General features: G+C 37.4%; 1 protein-coding gene across 4 annotated transcripts in view; it reads left to right on the top strand.

Moving 5' to 3' along the window:
* The window catches only part of LOC122572823 (small conductance calcium-activated potassium channel protein), a 234,319-nt gene extending 210,579 nt beyond the window's left edge, over positions 1-23,740 (top strand). For all 4 annotated transcript variants that reach the window (XM_043738334.1, XM_043738335.1, XM_043738336.1 and 1 more), the window contains 6 exons: positions 5,137-5,558; positions 10,517-10,652; positions 14,192-14,302; positions 16,835-16,962; positions 17,072-17,141; positions 17,951-23,740. In XM_043738334.1, the coding sequence (XP_043594269.1) occupies positions 5,137-5,558; positions 10,517-10,652; positions 14,192-14,302; positions 16,835-16,962; positions 17,072-17,141; positions 17,951-18,535 (1,452 nt within the window). In that variant the 3' untranslated portion in view covers positions 18,536-23,740. The remainder of the gene's footprint in view (positions 1-5,136; positions 5,559-10,516; positions 10,653-14,191; positions 14,303-16,834; positions 16,963-17,071; positions 17,142-17,950) is intronic.
* The last annotated feature ends 1,459 nt before the right edge of the window (positions 23,741-25,199 follow it).

The raw sequence follows: 25,199 nt of genomic DNA, 5'->3' as shown, positions 1-25,199 counted from the left end.
TACATCAAAGAAGTGCAGAAAGAATGTGTTTTCGACTTTACAGTTTCTCGTTAATTGCGACGAAACGTTGCCAATTAGAATTTTGTGGTTAGGAATGTTGCCGATCCAATTTGCTCGGTTTCCTGTTAAGTTTGTTGCGTAATTACGGATGATTGCGTTTGACAGAAATGTACAGATCACGCTACGAAATATACGTATGCATGGGAAATTGAAATATTATCAAGTTATTGGAAAGGTTTTTTTATTAATTATTAGAGAGACGTGTTTCGATAAACATTTGTAAATACTCGAAGATTAATCTGCCATTCCGAAACTAAAATTTTATCATGTGGTTTATTCCAAAATGTGTTTCAAAACATAAACTTGCAAAAGTATCCATAGCATCGCTAAACCACCACACTAGAATTTTGTCCAAGTACAACGAATAAGATTGAACTATTCCAAGGTAATATCGTGAGTTTTAATAGAAAATATAAACGCAGATTCCATCGGTCGAGCATGGAAACCATGATATTTCCTAAGTTTCCAGTTAACTTGTTCAACAACATGAATATTAACGTCACTCGCAAGAAATAAAAGAAAAATTTGTTATACTACCAAACGAAACAGACCGAATTTCTCGTCCTATGTTTTTATTGAAAAAGAAAGGAATAAGAAGAAAACAATGTTGCCAACGGTCACTCGATATCATACAAAGCTCGTCGGCTTGTCCCCGATATTTTCGCTGAAAATTCGGAACAAAACGTCGTACTATGTCATAACTGTGTATCGGGAACGTTGCATCGAATGACAGACAGCGTAATAACTCGGCCGAAAAGAAGGTTTTGGGAAACTGTGAGACACCCTCCAAGCAAAGAATGAATTTTCTGACGTTTAATATTCGCGTTGAAACGACAGTTCTTGACCGAAGATATACTTTGGCCCGTTCTGATATACTTTGATGCAGCGTCACAGTTATGAAGGCAGATTCTTTGTTCCACGGATCAACAATTTAAATATTTCATTAATTGTAACTTCCTCTTTTCGTGTCTTAATAGAAAATGTCACGTGTCAGATATTACTTTTGTTCGCCAAAAAACATCTCTACTCTGTTGCGAATTCTCGACTAAAGAGCAACCAGTCAAGTCAAATCGATCGGTCGATATCGCGTACCTCGAATGACTTAACGCTCAAGGTGGAGGAGGTTTAATAGATCGAGTGTTGGAGTAATCTAGCACTCTATTTGCACTTGTATAAAGGTAACGTTTGATGTTATGAACACGGCGGTGGTAAGATCTTGTTGAGAGAGAAGTATTTCACCCGCACGGTACGATGTCTGATGATGAACTGTCCTCCTATGTTGCTGATTCTCCCTACCAGCCGTTGGGTTTCGTCCGTTCATCATGCTTTTCCGGCTGGACTTTTTCCGGGGTTTTTTACCTGACTTCGGAGTCATTAGGTTTACAACTCGAGGAGGACACGTAATTCAAAATTTCCTAAAGAAGAGAATGGACCTGTCCGTGCTATAAACGAACGGTCACTCAAAATTCCGAATATACTCTAACAATCACGATTACACCTTTGTGGCCGGTGTACTTTTCTGGTGGCATTACCAACTGATCGAAGCAACTTTAAGTTAATGAATATTTATCGTGTCATTCGACTCTGAAAACAAATTTTAAATGCCGTCATTGTTGCGACATACGACTGACGACAAAAGATTAATTCTTCTCTCTTAACGAAGGCGCCCTGCAACGTTCGCAAAGCAGCAAACTATCAAACAAACATCAGCAACACCGGTTTTATCAGGATGAAACGCGAAACTATTATTGACAGAAGCAAGTCACGTAATAGGACGAGAACACGTTTCTGTTGAATTACCAGTTCTCAATGAAACGTTTCCTCGTTACAAAGAGTAGTGAGATGGATAGGGTCCGGGGATAAATAGGGAGGCGGAGAAGCGGTCTAATTTTAAGCGTCGAAGTACACGCCGCGCCATGTAAACGAATGAGAACGAGGTCCGCATTTCCTAGTGGCGAACGCTTGGATTTGAGCCTAATGGCCCGTTGACCTTTCAGCACCTGTTGATCGCCGTTTATCAACGATTTGCATGCGCAGATTTGCTCGGATCACCTGACTTCGTTCGGCGAAATGAAAAGCTTATCCTCGAGCAGCGCGTTGATCGACGTAGACAATCTCTCTGGAAGCGTGATGCGTCGCGATGTCCCGTGACTCGTAGCGAAGTTCAAATTTATTGATTTTCGATTCGCTACCGGTGCCTCGCTCTATCTCGCTCTTCAACCCTTTTCCTCGTTTCTCTATCTTTCTGAATCCCTCGCTGCTCGAGTTTCCTCCCGTTATTAGGAAATTGAGATGCTCGATAACCAACAGTTGCCAGAATTCTCATCGATTTTTGATAACGATGAAGCATCCTGTAAACTGAAGAATTTCAATGAAAAGTCTCGACGATAGCCTTGAAAAGCATGCAACAAGCCAGAGATGTTAGTTTATGACTAGTAGCCGTCATTGAATCGCGAATGAAGAGGTATAAGTGGAATTGGAGAGAAGTTGAGAAGGATTAATGGCTTCATGCTTGCTACAGAGAGATTAATGTCTTGCCTTTGATCGGGATTCCAGGTTGACTTATAACGTGTTTCCTTTTCATAGTAAGAATCATTGATTCGTAGAAAGCTGTAGATTAATTCTTGTCACTTCTTTAACGGAGGCTGTGATCTTGTGTGATGTTTTAAGAAGGCTTCCGCTTCCTTGCTCTTATCTTGTGTCTTCAAGTTCGAAGCCCGACGAAGTTGTTACGTTGTTTGAATTCCGCTGCAAGTTCTTCCGGCCGATATCGATTATCGTTGGAATATTAAGAATGTCTGCTTGAATACTTTAAGCATGTAATTAGAATGATACGGCTATATTGAAAGAGAGAATGAATTATATAGACAATGCGGAAACAGCCTAGTTGTTTAATGAAATTAAAGCTAAAAGCTATTTTATGTAACAACATCGATTATTTATGTTCTTTCGCGTTTTATAAAATGTTATATTCAAGAATTATATTAATACTTATTATTATTATACATATTATATTGCATTGATATTTTATCATATTTATGGATAAATTTTCGTATGACTTCATCTTCTTATTAAAACGGGAAGTATTTTACAACTAAACTTTTTACAAATGGTTTCGTTCAGTGTACAGCGTCTTATATTTTTACAATGAGCAGAGCAATAAACTGCAACTGTTGGTGCTACAAAACGCAGAGTGGCTAAAAGTTGAAGTATTCCCTGTGATGATAGTAAGCCGGTATCGTGTTACAAATTGACTGTAAAATGCAGAACACACTTGCCGTGCGAAGGGTGGAATCCAGTGACAAGGAGCACTGAAATACGAACGCTCTCTCCGTCACCCTGCTGCAACCTCGCTTCGTAACTGTCGTAATTCGTTTTATCGATACCAACTGGGAAGATTGCTCGGGCGAAGAACAGGATTTCTCCAACCATCGTTATCCCACGAACGAATTATCTCTCGTAAAACACAAGAATCGATGCACTGCAAACATTATCGGCAATATTTCGCGAGCTTTACGACGGTTGTTTTGTCACAACCTCTCTTCGCACCTTTGTAATTCTAGCGAATCTCTCCCTTAACACGATTTCTTGTAAAGAAATTTCTTTCTTCTAACAATTTTTTTTTTTTGCTATCTTTAATATTTCTCTATATTTTTAATCTTCTTTTGTAATGTGTTTCAGTCAAATTAAAAAAACGAAATCTATTTTCTGTATGAAGGAATAAAAGAAGAATTTTCGTATAGAAAATTTCTTGGCACCTAGAATTTTTGGATTCATCGTAAACTTTTTTACTTTTTTAATCTTTCTCTTTATCTCCAATTGTTTCCTTCTATCGTGCTATTTTCCAATATCGAATATCGAATAAAAAAGACAAAATCACTTTTTTACATAAAACTATAAAAACTGTTCTATACAAAAAATGTCTTTGTCCCAAGAATTTCAATGTTTTCTAACCGTTTTCATTGTATTTTTAACTTCCCTGCTTATTTTTATACTTTTTAGCCTGTTTCACCATATCCAGTATCAAACACGCGTTACCATTAACCGAAAAACGAGAGATCTATTTTCTGCGTGAAAGAGTAAAAAGATATGGAAAAATCAATCCAATCGGTTTTTATCTCTTTAACTGAAACCGGTTTCTACATATTTCGCTCTCTTAAAGTAGTAGTCTGGCTTCGATCTTTTCGATGCGCTTAACCTTGAGAGTGAAATATCGTTTGCATTCTCAGCGCCTTTTACCTGGCCACAAATTCCCCTTTGAGCCGAGTTGAAAAGTAACGACAGGATTAAATATTTATCCTATCGAGCGGTTCGGCAAGTCGGTGATATCACGTCGCATGAAGATGGTAAACCAGGGTATAACGTCACCGTAGACTGGCCACGAAAAAACGGAAAGCTCGAGAAACGACATGCCAGCATATAGGAAAATACAATGTAACTTAACTATGCTTTTCATATTATGATAATCTCATTCGAAAGCGTCAAGTTGCCTGCTGGGCTCCAGTAACGCGTAAATGATTAAATGATGTCTCAAATAACATTATTTGTATCCTGGTTGTACAATATCATGCAACAAATCTTATAGTTAGAAATAAAAAAATATTACAAAATACATGTTTCTTTTTCAATCCCATAGAAATATATAATTGTTATTGAAAGTAGTAGAAAGGAAACGTTTTTTTTTAGAGAGAAATAATTTTAAAATTCAATATATGTCAATCAATTTTGCATTGCCATTTCCTCTATTTTTATTTGATTTTAATATTAAATATGTATGTGTATGTACATATATGCTTGACTCTTTATTGAATATTCCAAAAGTATTGATTTTTTATTATGAAATTCAAGATTAATGAAAACAACTGAATTTCGATGAAGCCGGGTTTAATTTAAAATATAAATATAATGTAATTTATTTTATTACAGCAATTAAATAGATAGGTCATTTGTAAATAAATAATATGAAAGATTTGCAATCCGAATGATCAGTTAATTCGTCTTCGTCTAATTAATAGAGAAAAATTACTATTATCCCCATAACCAATTATGACAAAGGGTAATTCTTTTTGTCAACAGTTGTTCATGATCGATAACTGCGCGGACGATTGGCGAATCGCGATGACCTGGCAGAGGATCGCGCAGATTTCACTCGAGTTGTTAATCTGTGCGATCCATCCGATCCCAAGGGAAGATTATTTCCTGTGGACGACCAAGCTGGCAAACAAGGGCGGTAACATCGGTTCGACATGGGTGCCATACGACGTTATCCTATCGTTGCCGATGTTCTTCAGACTCTACCTCATCTGTCGCGTTATGCTGCTGCACTCGAAGCTGTTCACGGACGCCTCGTCGCGCAGCATAGGGGCCTTGAATCGTATTAACTTCAACACCAGATTCGTCCTGAAGACCCTGATGACCATCTGCCCGGGAACCGTGTTGCTAGTCTTCATGGTCTCCTTATGGATCATCGCCTCGTGGACGTTACGCCAGTGCGAGAGGTAAAACAATTAGAATTTATTTTTATTTTTAATTAGTGTTTAATATCGCATCAAGTATACGGAATGTTATTGGCCAGACTTTACGAAAATATACGTATTACATGCGAAACATCAATATTATAGCAATCAAGAAAAACAAACTATTCGACGATTAGAATTCTTTTCTTTTGAAGTTAGTAACTCTCAGAGACAGATATTTGTGAGTTCTCATTGTCCTTGTTGTAAATTATACAGTCCTTTATTTTTCTTGAAACAAATATCCCTTTAACTCCATACAATATTTTCCACGATGCTACGTGACTTTACTCCTTCGATCGTTCCTCCAATACTAACCGATAACAAGAACATATAAATCGACTAATGTAATGATAGAAGATTACAGAAGAAAATAAAATCAAATTTGTCGTCCTTTAATTCATACCTTGGTACCAGAAAGATATCCCCTTTTGTATCTTTACCATTATCCTGAATATATATCTTTTTTTCCAGAATGTTTTGAAACTTGGATTTGAAATTTCGAAATATTTTATAAAACACGTATAATATACGTATAATGAAAGTATTCAAATACAACTTTCGTGAGCCAGTGTGCATAAATATGTAAATTAAGAAATAGACCCACTGCACATTTCATAATGCATACACAATCTACGAACATTGTGAGACCCTAAATAACGCATACAGGACAAACACGTAGATCTTCGCGATTAACGTTCGAACGTCGAAGAGACTGGAACGTAGGGATCGGTAGTTAAAACGACAATGAAGAATTTACTACAGGGCTCGAGATTGCCGGGCCGCGTATAATTAAATTCTCCTGTAAATAGCGGAGCCGATTTAGGGAATCGTAAAGAGCATCGAAACGATCAATCTTGCGGGCCAATATAAGACTTCGCCAGTCTCTCGCGCGACTAAGCGCCATACCTTCAGATTTTTTCTCTTTTTCCTTTCCCGTCGTTGCTCTCGATAAAACCTTCGTTCGACTTTTTCCTCTTTCCCTTCCCGATGAATAGATCTCTTCCAGTCTTCTGCCCTTAAATAAGACATCCACCGACTACTATCGTTCCCTCTCTCCCTTATCTCGATGTGTCTGTGCTGGACGAAGAGGAGACGAGTTAAATTTTCGTCCATGTATGTATTGTCGAAGCTATTCTCTCTTTCTATTTCTATTTCATTCACGATCCTCTTTCTGAGGTCGATGCCTGCCTTCGAAGAAAAGAACTTCCCGATTCTTCAAGCCGGATGCCAATGAAATTTTCTGAGAATTTATTTCGACAAAGACACGTTCCGGAAGGATTGCAGCAGAAGATTCGTAGAAGGTGATAAGATTTATATATACGATCTGTCTGTTTGGTGAAGTGATTATTAACACGTTCAATGTGGATCTGTTTGGAAAAGATTTCGATACATGGTGAGCACTTACTTAGTTGCAAAAATTGTAGTTGATCGGTTTGGCTTCTGACACAAAATCTATCAATATATCTATTCGTAAAGCTGTCGTTCATGTAAAGAGAGAATACTTTTTTTGTGCTTAGAACTTGCAAAAGGGCATTTTCTTCTATTGCTGTCTTTTTCGTGTTGCTTTTTCCTTCATTCCCCTTCATCTCGTTTTCCCAAAGTCCGAGTTTCTTCCGGAATTAGAATTTTACACACGCGATCCAAGGTAGGAACGAGCCTTTTCCTCGAGATCCACCGACTCGTTTGTAAAAAGAGCTCTAATGGAAACTCCCTGTATCTTTTTATTTCCATGCGTGGAAAGCAAAGATAAAGTCGCGTTACAGTTTTTACTTACATTTTGTCATGATCGTTGTCGACGCAAAATTCAATGTAATAAGATATAAGATATCACGATGAAATAGCTACACGATGCACTAGACAGACATTAAATCGTAATATTCTCTTTCATAAGTAATATGATGATTTATTAAGTAACGTTCTAGAAAATAATTCATTTTTAAAGATAACCTTTGCAGATATCTACGAATTCACGACTTTTCAAGTATATTACTTTCTTAATAAACTGTCAATATTCTCTACCACTGATGTTTCAGTTGCCAATATCGGTGGCAGATTTTCGTTTTAGAGCAGTAGGCATTATCATCTTCTTTCGGCAAGTAATCTGCTAGATCGTGTGCTTCCTTTCCCGTTTTATGGTCTCAGCCTGTCTTATCTAGTACCTTTAACGCTGTTCGATGCTTTTAACGATGAGAAATGTTACAGCCAATAGCTTGACACTTTTCAAGCTTTTAAGATTACCCGTATTTTTTTACCGCTGAATTACACGCCTCTGTTGTCACACTTTTATAATTGATCTTTATGTCCAACAATGATGAATTTTCTTGCAGATTATTATAAAACATGATAATAAGATTCGACATATTTAACGAATGAGATTTGATGTTCTATTTAATCCAATTTTATCATTCGTTCGGTTTAATGAATTCCATATAATTATTTTTCCATTAACCTAATATTTTATTCTAATATTCAAAATAAATTGGAAAATGAATATTTCATTATTTTATTTAGAGCTTATTTCAATAATTTCAAACTGAAACGTTTTGATCCTTACGTCTACCTTCCTCTGTCAAATAGGTAGATCATGCAGTCGTAATAGTGCAAGAAGTCTTACGAAAGCAACCACTCAAATTACGTTTTCTTCCTCCATCTGTCCTCCCATTGAGGCATACAACGTACCACGTTCGATTACGAAAATCCCACATCTTCGTTCCATCGTTTCAATTATTTCGAGAGGGAACCGTACTTTTGGCGAAAACACCTCACCGCGTAACCCAATTACGTGCCTTAATACCGACAGCTAATTAAAAAAAGTGCTTCAATTGATAAAGCGAGACAGGTGGAATCACTCTTAATGGCGTTTAAACATGTTACGGCGAATAAATTGGAAACGTTACAGATAAGGGACATTAGTATAATTTGAAAAATTCTTCAAAACAAAATTAATAATTTGACGAATTAGTTGGAGAAGAGCTGCAAAGATGTAATATATTTGGATGCATATTACAAAACAATAACATTAATATAAAAAGTATGATATGACTTTTAAGAAAGACACGTTACGTTTATATCTCTTGACATTTATATCTACTGTATCTTTTGTTTAATCACAACAATAAGATTTGCCTTTTTCTTTTTTGCTCTACATACACGAGTATAAAAAATATTTTTACACAAAATATTCAATCCCATTTCCAATAAACAAAATGTCCAAAAAATATAAATCGATGAAAATATAAGGATAAAATCGAAGAATGGAAACTAAAACGCGATTGGAAACTAAAACAAACTGTGGGATTGTAGGTCTAGCGACATCAGAACCAAAGTACCAAATATCGAGTCGATGAATCTGCTTCGATCTCTCGAGTACAGGGATCGTGCTCCGGACAAGCAGCAAAAGAGATCTCGCCCTAAAAGGAATCTGCTGTAACACTAACTGTCCCATTAGAAGAGTTCGGTTTAACGAGCAGGATTAGTCGAAGCGCGTGTTATTCTGATGTCCCACCCCGGTTAACGATTTCCGATAATGAATTTCGTGGATTCGACCGGTCGAAGAAAAGACCTCGTTTGTTCGTATACGCATTTTAACAAACGAGATTGAAAGCGACGGTATTATCATAACAGGCGCCGTTGATCTTTCGGGACTTTTTGTTCTCGAGCAGCAATTTAACTCGAGTAAATGTATTTGTAATTCGTTTTTTAATTCAGCCTCTTGTCATGCAAATCACGAGCGTATGCATCGCCTGGATGCGGTTTAACGGTTTCGAAAATCGAGCTTAAGCAATTAACTAGTTAGAAGGGTCGCGGAATAATGGCGATGTTGTGAGGATGTGCTCGTTAATTTTTCGCGTAGTTTTCAGAAGTATGAGGAAAAGCGTCATGAAAAGAAAGTAAGAATAGATAGGGATACATAGTATTGGAAAAGTTCTTACCGATATACGTTCATATCACACAGGCTCATGAAAGTATAGTGGAAATATAATATACAGGGGAAGAAAGGTAAAGAAAAGTACAAACTTTTCTTTGAACAACTTTAAAGAATAATTTTAGTGTCAAACTTGTTTGAATGTTGTCAGTATTGTCTTTGCGACACAAATAGTTTCTGCGTTGAGCTATGGACTCTCGACTATAGATATTTATACAATTTCATATTTTTATGAAAATTTTATAAAAAGATACTTATTTCTTTATTTCGGTACATGTAAATTTTCTATAAATGTATAACATCCACTGTCTAACGATAATTACTTGTTGTATCTAATGAATCTTTATAACGAATTATTACATATAAAGAAACAATATTTTTATGCAATATAGTTAAAATATGGAAAGAAAATATATAGTAAAAATGAACAATAAAATGTAATACATCATTAGACTAGGAGAACGATAGTAGCGTAAGTGAAAGTAGAGTAAGACGATGCATGGTCAGACTTGTTTTACTGACTCTGGAGACTTTAATAAACGACGATCTTCCATAACGTTTCCTCTTCCCATATTATATTCTTAGCTATCTCAGATTAGCTAAAATTTCAAATATCTTTAAACAATTTTATACTTTTAAGATACCAACTAATTAATACATTCTTTGCTGTTAAATCTGCACTGGAAAACTGTATTATTCCATCGGAAGTGTCCTTGTATTAAGCAACTTGTATTAAGCAGAAATTTCATTGTTAAATAACTACACTGGCGCGTCAATAGCAATAAACGTGTTAACGAGAAGAAAAATTCCAACCTATACGATATAATTTTAAACGATTTTTTGGCATTGAAATCAGAATCAGTAGTCTACAGTTATCTCTTAACGAAATCTCGCCGTAATTGCGAATGAAATAAAGTATTTAATGAAACACTTAATCGTCGAGTGACACGATTTATCGGAGCCTAATTTAAACGTCGACTAATATATTATCATGTTTTTCGTTTTACGGCGGCAGGTTTCACGACGAGGAGCACGCGAATCTCCTTAATGCTATGTGGCTCATTGCTATCACGTTTCTGAGCGTCGGTTTCGGTGACATCGTGCCCAACACGTACTGCGGTCGAGGTATAGCCGTTTCTACTGGAATAATGGTAAGGCCAAGATCCAAAGTTTAATATAGAAATTCTCGCGAGATTTGCATGCACCTACCGCATTTCTCTAGGGATAGCATGTTAACTAAAATCTTTCATAGATTTTGATAGTAAATATTAGGCTGAAACATAGTTGTATTACAATATGGAAATTCTCGCAAGATTTACACATCAATCGCATTACTTTGAGGACAACACATGGAAAGAGAAATGCTATTGATCGTGTCATAATATTTTATTATATTGTACTGTACGTAGAAATGATGACTATAAAGGATAAAATCAACGCAGTTCGTTTTATTCGTAATACTTTAATTAAGACACTTGTCTTGTCAAAAATAAGCAAGTGTCTGAATATTTTTCGCATTTTTAAATGCATTAAAAACATTTATTAAGTATATTTAATATTAAAATTACTAAGACAATCAAAATGAGCGATTCGTTATATTTCATAGGAATTTTATAAATTTACGATAGTATATTCGCTTGCTTCTCTCGTTGCATTGCACGTTTTTCCTTTTGATCCCTACAAATTTATGCTTTGATCGTTGGCAATTCGTAAAACGTAGATTCAAATCTCTTTCGTACAATTATAACAAGAAGATGCCGATGAAATCTGCACGGGTTCTCGTCAAAAATATTTCATAGAAATTTCAGCATGTTTCGACAGTACAAAGGGAAAGCAAGTGCTATCGATCGCAGCATCGCGCCAAGTACAGTTATGATGCATTCGAAGCGAAACTTTGTGACGATAAACGCGACAGCGTGTTCCAATCTCTCCATTGGGAATGCGTCTGGTTCCTTATTGTTACTGCTCGCTGTGACTGATGCTAATTCGCGGATTTGGGATCACTCGTAGCTGCGAATCGTTAACCAATTTAATAGTCATGACCAATTCTCCCTTTTCACTTAACAAACGTGTTCAAATTCTGCGTGGTCCAGTAATATTCACGTTTATCGCCTTGATTCTCATTTGATTCTATATCGGATGATTCTCTTAAACTAATCGAGCTCGAAGATAATTTTATGGTTTAGATAAATTTATAGGAAGCGGTTACTCTTCATCGTTAGAATAATAAATACCTTGATTTCACTTTATATTTTAACATTTTACTTTTTAGTATACCATATAATTCTTTTTTTATGTATTGCTAAATTGTTATAACGTACTCATAACAGGTGTTAATTCCTAGTATTTAGAACAAAGTAAAAATCTATGATTTATTAAAAATTTTTCTCACGAGCAAGTGAAATTTTAATCACAAATGAACAAACTTCTATTTTCGAACGAGGACATCCTTTTTGTACAGTGGCGAGCGTATAAATGGGGAAGTGCTTGCTCGTAAATTCAACCAATTATATTACACCAAATTTTATTTCCATTTTTTTTTCTTTTTTTATAATATTCAGGATTCAAGAATACAGCATGTCAAAGCACTTTGAATACAAAAGGACTTTCTTTCTTTCGGAAAGGAATCTTTATTTCGAGTAATAATTATTAGACTGCGGATGTTTATACATTTAGAGGAAATATTCAAAGTTTGATAGTCATTATAACGTTTAATGGCTGAAGCAAATCTCTATTTAGATTCCATTTCCTTATGATATATGTCTCCATAAACATCTGTATCTCGAATAACAGCGAACTAAATTAAAAAAGTTTAATTTCATATAAAAATTGTCCCCACTTACGACATACTTGAAACATTAGTTCTTCAAAGAATGTTGTTTACGATCTTCGGTAAAGGTTTCCACTTAAATAAAAAATTCATAACACGACACTCGAGAAGAATCAGCTACTAAATTTTAAAAGAATTATTCTCCACATTGTAATATGGCTAATTCGTGATCCGAATTCTAGCAAAGAATTAGGTTTATACCATGTTCGCGTCCCTCTTGTATCCAGAAAAACAGATTAAGGTATAATGGAATCAAATAAGGGATATTGCTACCGTAAAGTGAATATAATTCCACCGACACAGAAAGAAGATTACAGCTTTAATCGGGACAAAATACCATGTGTTCGTGGTCAGAATTCCTTATTAGTCACGTGGTAACTTGATCAACGAGGAGACAAGAACTTTTATCAACACACAGAAGTCTGAAAACTTTCGAATGATTTTATATAAACGAATAAATCTTTGCGTGCGATGCTACGATTTCGAGAAAATCGAGTTTCAAGATTTATCGAATAGATACATACTATGGAACTTGGTTAATTCCGAAGCGAAGATGCGAATAATTAACATGTATGTGAAAGTAAAGTGAAAATGTAGAATAAAATTAAATTTGGAAATTTACGAAATACAGGTGCACCAGTTCTTCGCTAAACATGTTTAAATTCTTTTTTTTTTAACAGGGCTTTAAATGGAAAAGTTTCATTTTTTATTTTTTACGTACTTTCGCATACAGTATCGAACAAATTTTCAATTTCGACTTTCTCGAAAAAAAAGCGTCATATGAAAACATTTGATTCTGTATTTTCGACTTAGCTTTTCACGTAAAATCTCCTTGTCAATTGTGCCATGGTTTTGCCCAGAACCCTTCGTATAGGGTAACTTCAAACGTGAAACACGCGACAACCGATGAACCATGAAATTTTATCCACTTGCAGAAAAGTAGAGTTTCTATCCTGAGAAAGTTCCTTTGGCCGAAGAATCAATCAGTTTGGAAAGTTTTTATTCGATAAAAATCCATCGACGGCTACATCGCATTGCTGTTAGTTAGCAAACAGTCGTAAACGGGCAATAATCGAGGAAAAGACTATGAAATTCGTTTTACTTTGAGTCCTTTACTCTCTCGATAAAATTTCGCAGAGAAAACAACGTCAAGACGAAGTAATTTCCTGAGAGAAGTCTTTTACGTAGGAAACATGGCGGCCTCGCAAAATTGCCCCTGTACAAGCAACGAAAGGACGAAATTATATTTTTCGATGTTACGGAAAAAGAAAAATTACGAAAACTTTCATCGAAAATACACGAATTGTGATATTACGTTAGCGCATTAACGATGGAGCAGACCAATTCAAATGAAATTAATCGAAACGGATGCATGACAGTGTATAATGTAAATATAAAATACAAGTAATTCAAATATTGATACGCGTCTGAATATTTTTAAATAAATAGTATAGAATTATATTAGTCAAATCTTCTGTAATTTCCTGTAATCAAAGTTTTGTTTACTCACATACAAGCTGCAAATATCTATGCAGTTTATGGAAAATTAAAAGCTAGCTGTAGAAACGTAAAACATGATACTCATTATAATTGTTAATTTTTAATATACTTAATCATTTAATATTTACACGCGTGAGGTAAAAATGCTTCAGCGCTAAAGTATTAAAAAGTATAATCTTTTGTAGCATTAATAAGACAAACGTTGCATGCATACAGTGCGTTGCGTACTTACAGACAATTTCTTTCAATGATGATGACTGAGAAGTTTTTGTTCAATTAACTCATATCTGGCGGAATTGCTAGTTTCGTAATTAAACATAGTGTGAATAGTTTCACAGGTACGTTTGACGGTGTTTTTAGGGCGCCGGATGTACGGCCTTGCTGGTGGCGGTTGTTTCCCGAAAGCTGGAGCTCACCAGGGCGGAGAAGCACGTTCATAACTTTATGATGGATACGCAATTAACGAAAAGGGTAAGACGCACCTGTTCGTACATCCCGCGAAGATTGTTCTTGTCTGTAACTTTATATATATGTCTCGATTATTTTTGTGACATTAAACAACATGTTTCATACACATTTCCGAAATTCCGAAACCAGTATTTGTATCGTTTGTGAGGAATGCTTAATGAAATTCGTTTTATTTGAATTTTACTAAACGATACGAGTGAAGAGATCGCTTTGCAAAATAATCGACTATTTTAATACTTTGTATCTATTTTCATTTCAATATTTTATGTTTCTTTGTTAGCGAATTGTAATGTAAAATAATCTATAAATGTTTTAATAAAAGAATGGCAAATATAGATGAAGGCTTCGTGTAAAGAACTTTGAGATTCATTTAACCTTTGGTTTACGACGACATTCTCATTTCCTGCAAATTCGATTCGTTGAGAACTTCCCCGATTATGTTCATATTTAACGCTTGTACATCGAACTCTACTTTACGAACTCGTTTTTAATGTTTTCAAGTATCGTTGTTTATTAATCCGTGTATATTTCACAACGATATCCTCCACATAAATACATATCTTATGATCTCTTATTTATCTCGTTTTTAGAAGAAACAATACTTTTAACGAAAAATGCTCTTTTCCACCAATTCCTTCAATCGTAAACATTTCTCAAAAATACACGTCAGGTAGATACCCTTCTTTAAACATTCAATTTCTACTTTACGATCCAAAAACCACTAAACTCGAGCAAGCTCGCATATCAGACTTTCGATATCTCCATGATATGTATAGCGATGTTGACGTACGAGAATCTTTCGCAACAAGAGAAGCGCCGCTCGTGTTTCCAGGCCGGATGCGAACCAACCAGACCATCTAATGTGTCATTGTCATTTCTACCCGTTCTTGATGGTTCGAGTGTCGCTATCGATCGTCCAGCCTGGAACAAGAGAATCGCATCTTAAAAGGCAAGAACTGCATCGACCTTCTGTCATCCACCGATGGGGAAGACATGAAAAATGAGGGAAAGAAAAATGGCAAGCTAGAAACCAGACCTCTCTCGATAGTAACCTGAAAAATCGATTCATTTCTCTCCGAAGATCGAGGACGTTTCGTTCCATCTTCGCGATTTCAATCGATGAACCTTCGATATTTTCGAGTCTCAAGGGAGCTTCAAGGCCCTTGATAAGCCAATTAACGAATCAGAGTATATTTCAAGCTACTTATGAAGTATTCAGTCTCGTCGCAGCCGACAAGCGGCATATGAACGGCAGCCGTATCGTTTCTGCCTCTCGATCGAAGACTTTAGTCACAACCAATGAATTAATTAATAGTTGGTGATATGTATAAACCACGGAAATATCAAGGAGTAACAGCGATAGCGGTTACATCATAAGTAAGGGAAAGTTCGTGACGTATCTTCTGAAGGAGAATCGAATGTTTAAAATATTCTGTAAGTGTTATAGTGCGGTTATAAAATTAGCGGCGGCTTAAGTTTACGGCTTTCAAATGTCGAAACATGTAAATGAAGAGATTTTTGAAGAAGTAAGGATCTTGTGTTCCTTTCAAGGCTGTTCGATGTTAACTCACTGGCAGAAACGTTCCTTCCTATATCTTTCAAAAGTATACACCCTAATCTACATACGTCGATGATGGAGATGAGAACTTGTTTCTATCGTTTTCGAGATAATTTCGTCCTAGATCTATCATCCATCGAGATAAACATCATCTCGATCGCTTCTCAGCAATTATTGGATGTATTTGAAATTACAGCGTTCCAACTTGGTTCATCAATACTTTCACATACTGAACTTTTATCCAATTAACCACGAACGAGGAAAGCTGCTAGAAAGAAGTATTATATCGTACTTTTTACAAAGTTCTGTTTGTAATTTTTACAAATACAATTATACCTCGTGAAATGTGATTGGTGTTAGGTGGTTTGTTTGTTGAGGAATTGTAGTTTGATTTGGGTTCTGTGGATGGCATGATTCGTTTAAAGACAGAACGAGATATAAATGCAGAATGTATAAATGATTAAAAGAAAAGATTGCAGGCGGTAGATCTAACGAAACAAAGGTTATCTTAAATCGATAAAATCGATTATTGCAGCATGTTTAGTTCCTACTGCAAACATTCAGTACATTGGCGTGCAAAAGAAGTTATAACGCGCCCGAGAGTGTTGTTTCGAAATCTATTTACCTTCCATCTTTAATTTCACTAAAAACTTATTTATTTAAAAACCAAGAAGAGTATATTTTCTTTAAATGATTCCTCCCCCATCTGTTCGAAAATTTATCCATACTGCAACTACGATTTCTCGACGACAAAATAACGCAATAACTTCATTTATGTAAAAATCAAGAAAAGAATATTTGTTTGGAAAACGATTCCAATTGTATTTGGCTTGTTTCGTTTATTTTATTCATCTCGTATTTTATTCGACCAACATTTCGACTGTAATTCCATCAGAGTCGAACATCAGGGGAATAAAAATAAACAGGCAAGGGATCCGTTAGTTAAACGCGGAATAACGAGATCCGTTCTCTTTCAGTTGAAAAACGCCGCGGCGAACGTGTTGCGCGAGACGTGGCTAATTTACAAGCACACTCGGCTGGTGAAGCGTGTCAATCCGGGACGTGTTCGAACGCATCAGCGGAAATTCCTGCTGGCTATATACGCGTAAGTCGATGTACAAACACGTGACTAATTTGGCTTTGATTGGCATTGTACAATTCTGCTAGAACGAGAAGCGATTAACATTTCACATCCACAATATCGAACGTTTCAGACTCAGGAAAGTGAAAATGGATCAGCGAAAATTAATGGACAATGCCAACACCATCACGGATATGGCCAAGGTACCAGCACGCAAGTAACATGGAATCCAATTAAATTTTCTTGGTCATCGCTATGACGATGAATCGTATCGCGTTGATCGATCAGAGCTTCTGTGCCTGCGAACAAGCTCTTCGTTTGGCGACCTATACTCTCCAACGTGATGAAAAAAATATTGTCTCCCGGTAACTCGTAACAACGCTGTCCGTTCGAGTCTGTTGTTCGTTAATCTCCATTCATGAAAGTTTTCAATTGTTCGACACACCGCGACTCTCATTGTACCACTGCTGATCTACTATGGTCGATGGCTGTGATTGTGATTGCTCGAGGTCGTTGAACTGAGGAGCCAATATCTTATTTCTGAATCGAAGTTTGCGTATAATTATATTTCTAAATTATTTCAAAGACATGTTTCATGGTTTCAAGATGCTTTCAAAGCAGCAGTATGTTGGATAGAAAAGCAGAATTGTCCCAGGATATTAAGCATTCGCTTATATTGTTGGGTTTATACTAATTACGATTTAAGGCCGGTAACTTAAGTTTATCGATTCTTTAAATGAAAAGGGGTGTTGTACTGGCGTGAAATTTCACCCATAATAGCATGATAACATGGTCTTTCTTGACGATAGTTTTTAAGGATTAGATTCTAACAAATGAATCGTTCTCGTATGAGCTGTTCAGAAGCCAGATTGATCATCTCCATGAATGGAAAATTAAAGAAAAGTGACACAAAATTAACAAACTTGTAAAAGATGGAATTGATCGATTTGGCTTCCGAGAAGTTCATATATGATAAATCCAAACTAACTCCATTTAACGATTTCCGAAATAGACGCAGAACACAGTGTACGAGATCGTGTCACACATGAGCACGCGTCAGGACGGACTTGAAGAACGTCTGGTGAACCTGTCGGACCAGTTGGTCGCCCTAGAAGAGAAACTGAGCAGTCTGCACTCCCAGCTAGATCTGCTGCCAGAGGAGTTGACCAGATGCTTGGCTCAGCATGCCGAGCGTATAGAGCAGAGGCGAAACTTCCTTCACCCGGATACCGCAGTCGCGATGGCGCCGACTGGAGGCGGTGGTAGCGGTATCCCAACCGGAAATAGCTTATCAATGGGCGTCTCCGTGTCCGCTCATCATCCTCTGGCCAATCTGTCAAATTCGCTGCCACACTCCAGGAGCGTCCCAAGCGCGCCCAGCACCACGTCCCTTCACCCTTGGCCGGCCAACTCGATCCTACCGCCAGTTTCGAGTCGCACGCCTCACCTGGTGCCTGAAACCGGAAGGCATCACAGTCTGGCACATTCCACGGTGGCCACGACCACGACCTCGCAGTCGGCCACCAGGTTCGCCTCGCAATCTGGAATGGGAGGACTGGGCAACAGTCAGGGGTCCGACACGTCTCCACACAGCTGAGTCTCGTCTTTGCAGCCGCAGCACTCGTATTAAAATAGGACATGAACGTATGATTCGATGTCCTGAACGACGCTCGCGTATCATTGAGTCCTTTCCCTGCGGACCGATTCTCTAGTCTCGTTGTCTGTAAATCTACGTCTGTTCTGTCTGTTTGTTAAACTCTTTCGAGGATGGGAAGCTTCGCCAGGTCCATCTTCGAGTGTACTGTGAATTCGTTGACCAGTGTCCGCGAACCTCACGAATAGTGAGGTCGTAGTAGGGTCGTGTTTGATTGATGAAAGTTTAACATCGGCTTGACCGTGAGGCGATATCGATCGTGTCGATATTATGTGTATAAATGTTGTCTAGAGTGTAATGTATTTAATTTATTAATTGGTAGGCAATTACCAATTCGGTTTGCGTATAGCGAACGTTATGTTTAGGATATTCCTTTCTTCAAATTAAGTTTCGTGATTTTAAAGGCATCCTTGAGAATTCAGAAGTATATCGATGCGAAGAAATCCTGTGGGCAACCTAAATAAGTGCTCCACTCCTTTGCAAACTACCTGAAGGAATTGATTTCAGATATACTTGGACGTCTCAGTATCTGCATCCGTCGTAGCTAATTCAAACATCCATTTCTTTTAATTACGAATCGAATCGATACACAAAGACGGTATCGAATTCGATATTTCTAACGAGCCAAATAACGAAACTTCGCGACCATCGCTGAATAAACCGACTCGCCTACTTTTATAGCCGCAGATAAAACGAAAGTCTTGCAGTAGCATCAACGACGGGTCCAATCCTCTTCCCGATTGACTGTGTTTTCTTACGTCAAATGATACCAAAAAAAAAGAGATACTAGAGAAGGAAACCGTGCACGTAGGCGAACATACAACACACAACATATGTGTATAACAAGAGGGAAAATCGATCGAAAGTTTCGTGGTGGAGATTCAAAGAGGCGTGCGTGGACGAAAGGGAGGGACTCACGGACGCGAGCGTCCACTTCCAATTGCTGCGAGCTGCTCCCCTGCCCAACTTGCGTGCCTGAAAACTTTTTTCTTAATGTTTAAATATATATTCGACACACACGAACTCCATCTTATCTCTGTATACCTCGTGAATAAAAAAAGAAGAAGGGAAAGAGGAGAAAGAGAAAGAAGAAGAAAAAGGGACGTGGACAGGCACAAGGTGTGTTTAACGTTTTACGTGTAATCTGCGTGGAGAACGTCTCCCCTCGATGAGGACAAGGGTGGCTCTTAAGCTGGACGAGCGCACAGCGAACGTCACGTGTTAGAAAGAAAAGTTTCAAACTCATTTATTAGGGAAATATATATCGTTTTAAGGAAGGGAATATATACGACATTGTGTTCGTTTACGTGAATTTTTGTTTCACTTGAGATCGCATGCAAGAAGGTGTAAAGATAGCGTACAGTATTTTACGAATATTTTAAACGATATACGCGTAAATAGGTTTTCAAATAACAGTTTCTTAGTCGTTTCGATCCGAAATAACGAAACGTCTGACATATACTACTTGTCTGACTATCTTCTCCTCTTTGCGAGCTGATCCTTACGTTTTCTGTCAGTGGACGAAGAAAATGGAAAACGTAGAATTCTTCTTCGAGCTGTGATTAACGTTACGTCGAAAGCTTATTAAGTACAATCACGTGGTGACGTATCTTGCGTGAATCATAGCTTATAGATACGAATACCAAACTTCGAAATTGTATTATATCTTTCGAGAGAAACAACTTGAAAGAAATATCTAAAAAATTTATAACGAAGCGATTTATTTAAAGAAGAAAAGAAGAAACTGAAATTTTATTACGATTGGCCATTTACCCCTTCCCTAATATTTTTATCTCTTCGCAATTTTATGTTATCGATAATGAGTAAATTATACCATCTCGTGATTGTACCTCCGTAATATACCTTCCAAAAAACAACCGAACACGAACAGAGGGAAAGAAAATCGGGTCAATCGAGTGAGCGGTGGTTAATCGAGGACAAAGTATATTGTCAACGCACTTCCGTATCGAATCACGCTGGACGAGCTTGAAGGGCCACCGAAGAAGCCACGAAGCAAATGTCCGAAGCTGATGGAAGGAGAACGCAAAGTGATCTTATCCGCTTTAACGTCCGTAGGTTACATAGGATATTATATTGTTAGTGTATACAAAGTGTATGTACATGGCGCATGGGTACAAAGGCTACGTTTCCACCGAAGGGGGAAATTTTTTTTATAAACGGTCTACGCACGCCGGTCTACGCGTGTGTGCACGATGGTCCACCGTAAATATTGATTTTATCGAAAATTGTTACCGACGAAAATGCTGCAGTTCAAAGGGGATGCACCGTGTAACTTGTTTAATCGTCTCAAAGGGATTATTACACCGATTTACAAGGGCAAACAGTATATTTTCGAAAGAACGAGTTTATTTCTCGCGATAGAACATTGTAATAAATTTATTGACGTGTTAAAAAAAGAAAATGTAACCTCAGATTTACCTTGACCTATCTTCCTACACCGTGACAATTTCTTTCGTGTATCCGAATCTTTTGGACATTTGGACGTTCGTGTGAAAGAAACTGCTTTCAGATGTGTTCAGAAATTCGAAGTGGCGAGATACTTCGAAGTATCCAAAAAGTGTTCCGTTAATTCTTCTCTGACGAAGGAAATGATGTTAGCATATTTCTCGTTAAGGCAGAAATATTTCCACGAAGAAGACGATAAAATCATGGCGACTAGTTAAAAATGTAAAAAGTATAGTCGACTCTGAATCACGTGTTTATACATATTGAAATTTCTCACGAAATTATTTTGTACGACTTAAACGTCTTTTTAAGATTGTGTCCAGATTTTAAATTACGTAAGCAAATTCCTTTCCTGCGAAGTTTTAAGATGATTTTGAGATTATACCGTAAAACGTAGAACTTTTAATAACAAGTCGAAGGATCTCCTGTGAACTGTATGAATTTTCTTAACAATATTTAAAAAATAAATATTTATAAGATGGTGCAATTTTAACTGGACCAATACGTGCACTCACATGAAACCGCCGCCAGAGATAAGTTTAATTGAACGAAATAGGACTAGACAAATAGAATGTAATCGATTAGCGAACGAAATCTACGAGACTGCGTGAAACGACACATAAAACAGGAAGTTGTAACATACCCCATAAAACCTCACTACATCCTTATAAATAGCAGAACTTTATATGAACCTATTTGACAAGCAATTCATATACACAAAGAAATTCTCTGATTTTCCTTATTCTCTATGATTCTTCGTTCAAATAGGAGTTCACATTTACAAAAGATTCAATCGATAACAATTCGTTTAATCGTTCATTGAGTAAGATTTCGTTTAAATAAATAGACTTCACGTAAACGAAGTTCTATTGTACCTTATCCACAAAACACGCTTCCGTTTCCGAGAACATCATACTCACATTTTAATCAAAAGAGTACATGTGTTGTTCTTTTTATTTCAGAAATGAATAAAGTCAAACAGATGCAATTGTTATTATCATATGCAATATTAATACGAAATTCGTATCGGGTGAAATTTCGTTCATTTGGTGAACGAGAATTCTTTACTTAGCTTCCATTTCTTTAGTTGTATTCATAACGGTATGAATTCCATAAAAATCCCCCATCTATACATAATTGTGTAAAACTTCTTCACGTATAACACACAATCCTTTACACAGCCAGGATATTCGATTAAATTACCACTTCCTGTTTGAGTGAGGATTTCAGTCAGTCCGGAAAGACAGACGCCCTTCCTCGCCGTGTATGCATTGTGTGCGACCGTGAAAACTGTTGCCGGTTCTGAGCGGAAGTTAACGCGGCCACGGGTCGGTCGACCTTATCGCGGTTAATCCGTCGAGGGTGGCCGAAGTTCCGGTCGCGTGACGTTCGATCGTTCCCGGGCAAGTCTGCGAATGCGATCACACCGATATCTCTCGATACGGAAACGCACCGGACGCGTTACGTTGCCGCTGGCAATTCAAGTTAATTACTTTAATTGATACTAAACGTTGACGTTGACTACGTGATCGGGGGAAGGGAAAACGAGAGTACGTTAACGAGCTGCGTCGACGGAAGTAATCGTGTCACGCGACGCAACGATTAATTTCTTCGACGCGATCACGTATATATACATGTTATATACATACACATATATATACATATATATTATACACATACGCACGCACACGGACACACATACATGAAAAACAATATACCATACGAGGACATCGTTATACAATGAACGAATACACGAATAATATACACAAAGAGAGAAACAGATACCTATTATTGATAACATATTATGATATTCGATGGATTGTTTCGTAATATATTATTAATTTTCGGCGCGGTAATGACGCGTTGTTAAGTTGTCCATGCATTCGACGTGCAGAGATTCGTTCTATCCGACGTGATCAATCCCGATGTTGTTCAGACCTCAGTGAAACGAACATACAGCGACGACGTTATACACGTAGCGAGGATAAAGTGGAGAAAAACGAGGTGAGAGAGCGAAAGGAAAGAAGATAGTAACGATAAGATTGTACGATCAAGACGCAGGGAAAAATTAAAGGAACTGCGAAGATCGAGATTTTTGGGGGCAGACGGGATGGAAAGTCTCGAAGGAGAAGGAAACGACGAAGAAGAGATGCAAAAAGCGGATCGATTGGATGAAAGGGAAAAGGGTCACGTAGCTCTCTAGACAGTTACTTCAAGTTGAAGAAAAAAACGCGCACATATTCATTCACACACATATATACACTCGTGAAAGAACAAAAGCTAGTTCCTTAATCAATGATGGAAGAAAAGAAGGCTTATTCTCTGCCCTCAGAAATAGTCGAGCGTTCATTCCCGCGATAAATGTTGGGACCTGGTTTGTCTTGTCCGTCATTGTTTCATTTCGAAAGCGTTGTTTCGCGGCCACTACGAAACGCGAAACGGGACCAAAGAAAAAAAAAAGACACAATTGTCACAAAACGTTCTCATTCCCCTTCTATCTTCTATCCTCTTCTCTGGCTGCCTCCATTCAATCTCTCTCTGCCTCTCTAACTCCTATGATTCTCTCTTCTTAGCCAATTCTCTGTTATCCATTATAAAAGTATACCCCTCTATCTGTCTTCTACCTCCATACGTCTCTCTTTCTCCTAATTCCTCTCTCCCTCCTCCCTCCCTCCCTCCCTCTCTCTTTCTCTTTCTATACTTCTCTGTCGCGGCTCAACGTACTGGACACGACAACTCCACACGATATTTTTATATAGATTTCTTAAAAGTGCATTATAGTGCCAGGAAGACCACGCCAAGTTAACAAAATAATAAAAAAAAAAGTAAAATAAAAAAACACACACACAACGTGCAGTCTCAATATTGATTCATTAGGCGATAGGAGATTGATTCTATAAGTATTATAATGTATAAATTACGGGCTCTCGTGTAGCTGAATGATCGTCGAATTGATCGACGAAGCGGCGCATTGGTCATGAGGGACACGATCGAGGCGGCTTCATACAAAAAGAGAAAAAAGGGGAATGAAAATTGGAACTGTTAAAAAAATCAACGCATGATTAATTATAGCGATTTATATCGCGGTTTTACGAAGCACGGAAGTGATCAGAATTTTATTCGACCAAAACATACACGCCAATCGTTTGTACGACGTTGAGAATTTTCGAGTGTTCCAGGCTGTGTCGTTCGCTGATAACCGAAGAACAAGATTATCGACGAATAAAATTAGACTGACGAGCGCAACATCGTTGCTTTGAATCGTAAACTGGTCTCCCACGTAGACAGCGAGCAGCTAGGATCAAGGGAACTTGTCGTTTCCTGTCATCGATCGAAATAAGTTGAAGATTCCGCGAAAGATTTCCGCTGATGAAGGTGAGAAACATCGATGGAAAGATTTATGGCTGGATCGTTTGAAGAAACACAACGCGATATCTTTTGAAGGAAACGGTATTCTTTAAATGCAAAGTTAAACAGCGGCAACGACCGTTTTTTAAGAGACAGCTGATAACAGAATAACAGGAAATACAAGAGAGGAAAATAAGCTACTTGTTGCTTCGTTCACATTGCAGACGTTGATATCGTTTCGAAAAATAAGTTGTGCCCTTTATCGACGAATAAAACAGTGAATATCGATTACACAATCCTTCCACGATTTTATTTCAACGAGAAAATACTCTAAAAATCGACCTAACTTCCGAAATAATAACATCATCGAGTTAGCAGAAGGTTAATAAAAGGAGAACAGAGTGGAAGACGAAAGGAAAATTATGGAAATGAATTCCTTGCCAGAAGCATGTAAACATATCTTCACAGGAAAGGTTTGTTTTCGCAGGAGAATGGACGGAAATGAAGGGAAAAGGGGGATCGACTCAATGTAATGACCCGTGAAAAGGACCTTAACCGGCGATCTATATATATATTGCCCGAGTGAAATTGTTTCATTGATAACTCTTCCTCACACGTTCATACACACAAATAATTATATCGCGTGTGCATATGGGACGAAGCGCCTTTGTCCACTCGAAATATTTTCGTTATTTTGAACAATGCTGACATAAATATTTCCAACGACTCTATCAAATAAGTACATCTTTGTTTCGCTCTAAACGAACAAATTTTTAATCACTACCAAATATAC

Source organism: Bombus pyrosoma, linkage group LG11, assembly GCF_014825855.1.
Source record: "Bombus pyrosoma isolate SC7728 linkage group LG11, ASM1482585v1, whole genome shotgun sequence".
Lineage (NCBI taxonomy): Eukaryota > Metazoa > Arthropoda > Insecta > Hymenoptera > Apidae > Bombus > Bombus pyrosoma.
The sequence above is the reverse complement of the archived record's forward strand: the minus strand, read 5'-3'. Positions and strand labels throughout refer to the sequence as shown.